Source organism: Phalacrocorax carbo, chromosome 4 (genome assembly GCF_963921805.1).
Source record: "Phalacrocorax carbo chromosome 4, bPhaCar2.1, whole genome shotgun sequence".
Taxonomy (NCBI): Eukaryota; Metazoa; Chordata; class Aves; order Suliformes; family Phalacrocoracidae; genus Phalacrocorax; species Phalacrocorax carbo.
The window spans coordinates 31,089,049-31,097,535 of NC_087516.1; the positions used below are offsets into that span (position 1 = coordinate 31,089,049).

Consider the following 8,487-nt stretch of genomic DNA (forward strand, 5'->3'; position numbering starts at 1 on the left):
TATCTCCTATAAAACCTCCCTTCATTACTCCCTGGTTTAAAATGCAGCCCTCAAACTCCCACCACCATCCCCAACCATTAAATGCCTATTATTCCCCAGCCGTGATCCCACTGCATGTAGCCTCGCTGCCCTTTCCAAGACCTGCTGTCTTCAAAGCATGGGGGCTAGCCTGTTTCCTGGCAAGCAGAGAGGAGCAGAAAGAGGAGAAGGAAGAGGAGGATGGTTGCACAAGGCAGGGCAGAAGAGGAGGGACAGCCATCATGGGGCAGGAAGGATGGGTGAGGCAGGACAGGCCAGGATGGAGCGGGGTGGGGGAGGACTCTGGCAGCACAGCCAGCAAGCAAGGCAGGAAAAGAGCAGGATGCAGAGGCAAAGAAATAATATACAGAAAACAAAAAACACACACAAAGTATCATCACAACAACAACACCACTAGGAGCCTCCAGCCTCTCAACCAGCACATCCTGAAGCCAGGAGAGAAGGGCCACCTCTGCCCTCTCAGGGCTCGGGTTCAAGTGCTCTCCTCCTGGCCACCACCCCCCCTTTAAATCCTCAGCTCTGGGATGAATTTAATCCTAAGGATGGTAATGCACCACATCCACGTGAAAGAAAGGTACCCTTGTACACCACTTACCATTCACAAGCAGAGTAAACGTATGTCTCTTCTGCATCTTGTTAGTAGGGTTTGTAAGGACAACAGTGTAATTCCCAGCATCCTTTTCAGTTGTTTCAGTGATCACTAATGTGTAGCCCAGTTTAATTGTATGATTTGCATTGATGGCTTTTCCATTTTTATACCTGAAGAAAATATAGAGTGCTTTGAATACTTTAGAGATTTACCTTGGCTGACAATAGCTCAGTTTTTCAAACACGTTGTGTCCCAATTCTTACCATTTCGCCTCCGGTGGAGGATATCCTTTAAACTTTATGGGAATTTTGACTGTATCACCTAACCTTGTCTCAACCACGTTCTCCATTCTCTCCAGATGAATAAAAGGACTTTCTGCAAAATATTAAATAAAATTGTCTTTCCACATGGACAAAAGCATAAGTGTTTTCCATTTGGATTAGCAGTTAACAGCAGATGACAAACAGAGGCCAGTGACAGGACACCACTGGTAATGCACAGTTGGCTCCAAACTGGAGACAGCTGGTGAGCTCTGGACCCACTGTGAAAACCCAACTCTTTCCCTTGCACGGAGGCATAGACCAGTTCCCCCACAAGGGAGCTCTGGAAAGCAGAGACAAGGCTCAGCTCTCAGGATGCCACACCAAATCTCAGGCATATATACATATATAAATAAATAGATATCATAAAATGGCTTGATCTACCCATTCCAGGAAATAATAGTATTCAAAACTACAATGTGATAAAGTTAGATACTTTCAGCCTCTTCTCAGGTATGTATCTGAACTGTTGCAGTCACAGAATACTTTGAAATTATTTACATTACTTATAACAAGCTATAAACTTGCATTCAGACTAAAACAGCCATTATTAGCCTACTGGCTAAGATTTAGGATGGTATCAACTTAGCATCTGGTACTCTCACTATAGAACATGATCTGATTTTGGCTGCTGAAGAGAAACGGAAAGAACCCCGGAGAAAATTGAGTCTATCTTGAATCACTGTGCCACCTAATAATTTTGAATGTTAAAAAAAAATGAACCATTAATATTCAGGCCCCTGAAATCAGACCTCAGGAAAACCAGTCTCCTTGAAAATATAAAACCTTTTGTCTTTGTCTGATTAAAAATGGGCCATTTTCATGCTGGCAACTTTTTTCTCTAAGTAAGCCAGTGGAGCCACTGGGGCTGTGCCCAAGAGGGGCTTGAGAAAAGGCTCTAGGATGTGGCCTCGTACTTATCTATGCACTCAGCCGACATTGTTTCCTTTGCATCCTTTCCGTACAGCCAAAACTCCATTTGATTCATCTATTCATAATGTAAAAGCTGAAAGTTTTATCTTCCTAGCTTCATTCATGCCTACCCAGACTCTCATCCCACAGAGCCACCAGAATCTAGTGGAAGTTCACCCAGATTGAGAACAGGCAAGCCTTATACAAAGTCATCTGTATGAATTCAGCTTTACGGGACCTCGAGGAGGTCAACACAGAGGAGGACCAGGGGCTTACCTCAGTTTGTTTTACTGCTCTTTTTCCTATGGGATTCTACAGCTTTCAGTAACATACAGGATCCTTTAAAATCTTATCATTAGATAAGCTTGTGGTATAAAAATAATCCTATAGTGAGTGCAAGAGAAACACTGTAGCTGCAGCATGGTTCATTTCTGTCATTTGATTCATCACTGAGATGCCTTCTGCACCTCAGTAATCAACCCCAAATATGTTGTAACCAACAAAACTGAAGTGGAAGATGCCATACCATGGATAATGAAGTAACTGCTGTTTTTCATGTTCATACGGCCACTGGATGCTGCGCAAGTATATCGACCTTTGTCACTTAAGGACACACTGTCGATGGTAAGAGTGCTTACAAACTTCTTTACTTCTCCTGCAGTGGTTTTTAAATCTCTTATGGTTGCACGTTTTTCCTGTAATAGATAAAAGACAGAAGCATTTGGGAATTTTCTTGTTATTCCTCCTGTCACACTTTGCACACCTGTATATACCAGCAATTTCTTTGCATATTCTCACCTGCTTTTCAATATTATGAAGATATTATATTATAAATATTATAAAGAGGGGAATGACATTTGATGGTTGGACCTGATGATCTTAAAGGTCTTTACTACCCTTAATGACTCTATGATTATAACTAAATCAAATTTCATTGCAATGTTGGCATCTTTAAGTTATTACAGATTTACCTTGATGGAAGGGTAGTCCCATTTAAAATCAATTCCTACATTCAACTCTGTTCTTACAGTGCAATTGAGAACAAGTTTTTCTCCCACTGCTAACTCTACTTGGTAGTGTGGGTTCATTGTCAGGTCATAAATTCGGTATCCTAGAGGAAGAAAAAGGCACACACAAAACATGGGGGTAAGAAGAGGTTTCTTTACAGCACTCAACGCCAGTTTTCCCAGGTGAATTCACCAAAACCCCAGCTACAAAGAGGCCCCTCGATGCCCCATTGCAGCATGATGACAGGCGTAAAAAGGAGCCTGGAGGGAAGGGATGTGCCTGCTCTGAGAACTTCCCATCTGAGAGCCACGTCAGACACGGCACAGCAGCGCGTATGCACTTGATCAGAGACCCCACGGCAGTGGGAGCAGGCAGGAGATGGTGACCCACACAGCTCCACTATCTTAGACACCTTCTTACCCTTGTGAGACCTGAAACTAAAAGAGATACATCCCTACCGCAGCAATAAGTGGGAACTTTATTAAGAATGACAGTCTGGCAATGGTAAAGTTGTCCAAAGTTTACTTTGTGAAATAAAATATTTTAAATATTCCAAACCAGAATATTCTGAATGCAGAAATTCTGCAGAAATTCTGAATTTTGCTCCAAATCAGAGTGAAAACTGATTAGTTTGGTGGATAAGCAAGAGCCTGCTACACAGAGTAAAGGGTGGAGGGCTGCTATGCCTTCCTGCCAAGAAGCAAGACAAGACTGTCTTGGTGCCACGTGGCCACTTGAAGTGGTCGTTGTGTCCTCAGAGTCAAAAGAAATAGCTGTAGTTTCAAGTTCAGGCTTGAGCCGCCACAGAATCATCATGTTATTTCTGGGTTTTGCTGAACAACTGGCAAAATATACCAGGACAGCATAAACCCCTGTCAGGTCTGAAGGAGACAAGACAACTTCGCTCCTAGCGCGACGCTCAGATCCCCCATTCCCTTGGCAGCCCCTCAGAGCAATTCCCTCCCATCTGCTGCTGATGGACGCCTGCCTCTAGTTCCCTTCAACTATGACTTGGATCCTGGATAAGTGAATCAAGTAGAGAATAGAGTGATTTTAGGAAAAAGGCTTGCATTGTCAGGGAAAAAAAAAAAAAAAAGAAAAGCCCTGGCATCTATGTATCACTAAAAATAGAAGCACTTATCCCAATAATCAACCAGAAAGAACACAATACATTGCATTTAAAAGAAAAGAAATATATATATCAACATCCATTTTGCATTAGCTGCATTGTCAGTATTGAATAACCTAGAGTCCGACCAAATATAATTCGTTCAGTATGTTGTATAGCAAGCAAAATAGCATTGGATATAGAGAGGAAAAAAAAAAGCCTTTGGCTTACCTACGACTGCGACTATGTATATCACAGACTGATAGCTTTCATCATCTATTTTAGCTTCACAGAAGACCATGCCCGCATAGTTGATTAAATGACTAGGTATAGTGAAGCCTTTTTTATTATTCCACGAAATTGATTTACCATCAGGAACAAATATCTTTTCTGGATATTTCTGTTTGAAATAGTGATAAAATACATAGTCAGATTTCAAAACTCAAACAACCCTGAATTTTCAAGTCCAACATTTTCCATAATCAAAGTTTTAACATCCTAGCTCGGGTAATCTCCCTTTCACAGGCCATCACTGTGCACTTTGAGAGTGCAGGATCATGGACGAGTACAGTTACAGCACTCACTTTGTAATCGCAGGCTGTAAAATTCCCAAGGATGGAAAGACATTTTTAAGAAACATATTTGTTTTTCAGGCAATGTATTTATGTCACAGTGACTTCAACTAACTTTTATAACAACAGGTTTTTCCTTACCGCATGTAGAGATACATTGAGATTTGATACTGTTCCAAGGCACGGCACTACCACAGTTTTATTCTTAGTGATGTATACAATGCCAAGCTGATCACTAACTGAAGTCACAAATGGAGATCTGTAATCTAGAAGAATATTCAATTGGCAAGTGGATATTATTTGTCACATGATTACAGAGAAAATTTTTCCAATTTTGTTCTTTCCCTGTCTATTTATTCTCAAATCAGTTTTATTCTTTTCTATGTGGTAAACACTTAAATGATGAGACTAAATAGGGGGGACATATTTTTACAGACCCCCTCCCTAGCTTTACAATATCATTATTCCCCCAACGGCTATCAGCAGCAGCGCGCACTTTGGAGAATAGCTTCCTGGCACCGCAGTCTTTGTGCTGACAAAAATCTGATTTACCCTAGCGTGACTTTCCTTGTGTATGTATTACAGGAAATATCAGTTAAAAGTAGTGACATGCCACATTGGCTCCCCCAATGGCAGCATCCTTTTCAAAGTCAGACCAAAAAAAAAAACCAAACCAGTAAGTCCATGATCTTATAAAGCAAGCTAACCCGTGTATGTCATAACATCCCATTTCCATTTTTCAAAATGGTAACTATAAGTTAACACCAAAAAGGAAACAGGGTGCACCAGAAAATGGGTGTCAAGCCCTCAGTGCAAAAAGGCAGATGCTTCAATGAATGCGCTTACTTAAGCTGAGTGTATAACTGGAGGCTCTGCAGCGGCGGCGATGCTCAGCTGCGTTCCCACCAACACAACTGACAGCCTGAGTTTGAAAACTCAGCTCTTAAAGCCTAAACAAATTTTACCATTACGGTCAGCAAAGGTATGGAAGTTTATGTTTTGGGAATTTGGGGGTTTTTTTCGGGGTATCAGATAGTACAAATTGTAAAAGGGATCGGATCTGTTGCTTTTTATAAATGTACAATCTCTGTAATCCTTCCTCGTATGAGACTCCTGCTGAGGTCAGTAACAGCCCTTCATTCACGAGGACAGGCTCAGAGATCAGTGGAGATATGTACGCTAAGTTCTGAGTGGGGGAGAATAGCAGACCAAGAGCTGCGTATGACAGGTGGTTCAAAATTACAGGCCAAAACGCTTTTCTGTTGATGGCTACCAGCATGCTGGCATGTAATTACTTCCATGAAAACAAGAAAAGTAACAGCTTCACCAGATCAAAAATTCTCAGATTAAGAAATTTTAATGTCAAAACTGTTTTGAGATAGTTGATATCCCTTTTTTCTCTTGAGGCTAGTGGCAAAGTCACCTAAGAACTATGTTAGCACTTACCTTGAACATAGACATAAATGGTTGTAGCTGCCTGGTTGTCCCTGTAAAGGCACCTGTAGTCCCCTGTATCGTTGCCAATGACTCTGAGGAGAGTAAGTGTCTTGCAGTAGGGGCCATCGCTGCAGTCTGTCACAGAGATACGCTTCTCAACACTGCTGTGGTTGCTTGGCCAGGACCACTCCAGTGGTCTCTGACCACTAGGAAAGCAAACATTAGAGGAGCGTGAGCATGTGACGAGTGCCAGTACTGATGCCAAGGTGGCGAACCCCAGCCCCGCTAGTCGTTATAGAGAGGAACTGGCTTCATCCCGTCACATGAAGCATCAAGCCACATAGGATAAATTCACAACAGCTGACCTATTTTTAATACCTATAAGGAAGCTCCCTGAGATTTACGTTCTGCTGAATCTAAGTGACACAGCACCCAAAAGGGAGAGTCAAGACCGTGGCTCCCCAGTGGGCTCCACGAGGACCTGGCTGATGCTTCCTCCTCCCAGGCATCCTGTGCTCCCCAGCTCTCCCTTCTGCAACCCTTTAAGATCATTTCTACATTCTGCCAGGGAAAAGTGAGGTGGGGGCACAAAGGAAGTGGGGAGAAACAGGAGCGATGACTGGAGGGAGACAGAATCACCTGAGATTCTGTTCGAAAACTCACTACATAAATTACCCCCATCAAAATAATGCTGGACAGATTTGCCCTTACCTGCAAGTAATATTTAGAGTATCATTTGCAGTTATTGTGAGGACATCTTTTTGGATGCTAAGGGTTGGCTGATCCAAAGAAATAAATAAACCTGCAAAAAAAAAATGTATAAAACCCCTCAGATCAATACAATAAACACAGTAAATGTTACTCAATCAGAAAAGCCTCATATACAGTGATACGCAGTATGTTTTAAGTGGACACTTTCACATCACCTACTTAGCAGTGAAGGGTAAATAATGACTTTTCACACATCCCAGAAAGTTCAAAAACTCTGTCATAACAGGAAGCAAAGGCAGATGGTCAGGAGCTAGCTGCAGAGCACTACAATTCAGCTAACCAGGGTGGAGTTCCTGTTTTCTTGCGTTGCCAACTTCAAGGTCTAACAAGAGGATGTGGAACATTGAAACGAAGTGAACCTTCATCTGATGATCTCACTCCCTGGGGAAAGGGATTACCAAATTTTCTTATAATAAATTGAATATACTTATGTTCTTCGAGGCTGCTGATCAATTAATTACGCGAAGAAACTGTTTTACACAGTTTGTCACAATTTCGAGAGCCCATGAATTTATTTTATTCCTCCTAAGCAGTTAGGCAAAAATCCATTTCTACGAGACTTCACTCGCGCGAGGGGTTGCGTTGCCACCCGCGCTTGTGAAGGCTGCGATCCCAGTGCTGGCTCTGAGGCAACAGCCCAGCTTGTGAATATCTGCAAGGACCACAGGGAGAGATTTTCCGTCCACTCTGGCTGCTCCCATCACTGTTGGGAATCCCATCTCACCGGGGCGAGCCAGCAGCCCCGACTGGGACAGCTCGGCCAGCTACGATTGGGAAACAAGAAAGCGAGACCAGACTGAGACCTTCCCAATTTCCCTAGTATTTCCCCGTGCTTTAATCACCGGCGTCCCAAGCAGGTTCTTCGCTGATGACGGGACATTTTGCTCTCGGAAATGACGGCTGATGCTGGAGCCAAGCGAGCAGGACACCGTGCCATGGCAGGAAGCCCTCTCCGACGGGCCAGCACCGGCCGCCCAGAGAGGAGATGGCAGGAGGACAGGAGAGGAGAGGACAGCGAGCGTGCAGCAATGAGCGCCCTGTCCCACCCCGGGGCTCGCACTGCCTCACCCGCTCTACCAGCCCCGGCAACCCCCCCGGGAAAGCCGCACCCGCGCGGCTCCCGGCCCCCGGCCATCCCCGCGGCCGCTCTCCTCGGGACCCCGTGGGGCTACCGACCCCGGCGGCTCCCCGACAGGCCGGACCCGGGGCACCCGGGGCTCCCCGAGGTCTTACCGGGAGCCAGGCACAGCAGGACCGCCAGCAGCCGCGCCGCACCGAGCTCCATCCCGCGGCCGCCGGGCGCTGCGGGGCGCGAAGCGAACCCCCTGCCCGACGGCGCCGTCGGGGCGGCAGCCGGGCCGAGCCGAGCCGAGCCGGGCCGGGCCGGGCCGGGCCGCGCCGCGCCGCGCCGAGCCGAGCCGAGCCGAGCCGCGCCGAGCCGAGCCGAGCCGAGCCGAGCCGCGCCGAGCCGAGCCGCGCCGAGCCGCACCGCACGGCGGGGATGCGGGACCCCGGCGAGCAGCACCGCCCCTCTTGTGCCCGGGGGCGGGGCTTGTCGCCGATGCCCCGCCCACCGCGTGCGGCCCCGCCCCGGGCCCCGCCCCGGGGATGCTCAGGCTGGGAGCGGACCCCCGCAGCTCCGTCTGCTCGCTGCCCAGCGGCGGGAGGGCCTCGGGCTGAGCGGCCGTCAGCACCGCACTCCAGCGTCGCCTGGCCCTTACTTGTGCGTGC

General features: G+C 46.2%; 1 protein-coding gene across 1 annotated transcript in view; it reads right to left on the reverse strand.

The window, feature by feature from the left end:
• KDR (kinase insert domain receptor) overlaps positions 1–8,242 on the reverse strand; it is a 32,057-nt gene extending 23,815 nt beyond the window's left edge. Inside the window, exons 1-9 of the mRNA XM_064449455.1 lie at positions 7,990–8,242; positions 6,697–6,787; positions 5,995–6,191; positions 4,690–4,814; positions 4,208–4,376; positions 2,832–2,971; positions 2,387–2,555; positions 892–1,003; positions 635–798 (exon numbers count right to left, since the gene is read on the reverse strand). Of these exons, the coding sequence (XP_064305525.1) occupies positions 635–798; positions 892–1,003; positions 2,387–2,555; positions 2,832–2,971; positions 4,208–4,376; positions 4,690–4,814; positions 5,995–6,191; positions 6,697–6,787; positions 7,990–8,041 (1,219 nt within the window). The 5' untranslated portion in view covers positions 8,042–8,242. The remainder of the gene's footprint in view (positions 1–634; positions 799–891; positions 1,004–2,386; positions 2,556–2,831; positions 2,972–4,207; positions 4,377–4,689; positions 4,815–5,994; positions 6,192–6,696; positions 6,788–7,989) is intronic.
• Between the last annotated feature and the right edge of the window lie 245 nt (positions 8,243–8,487).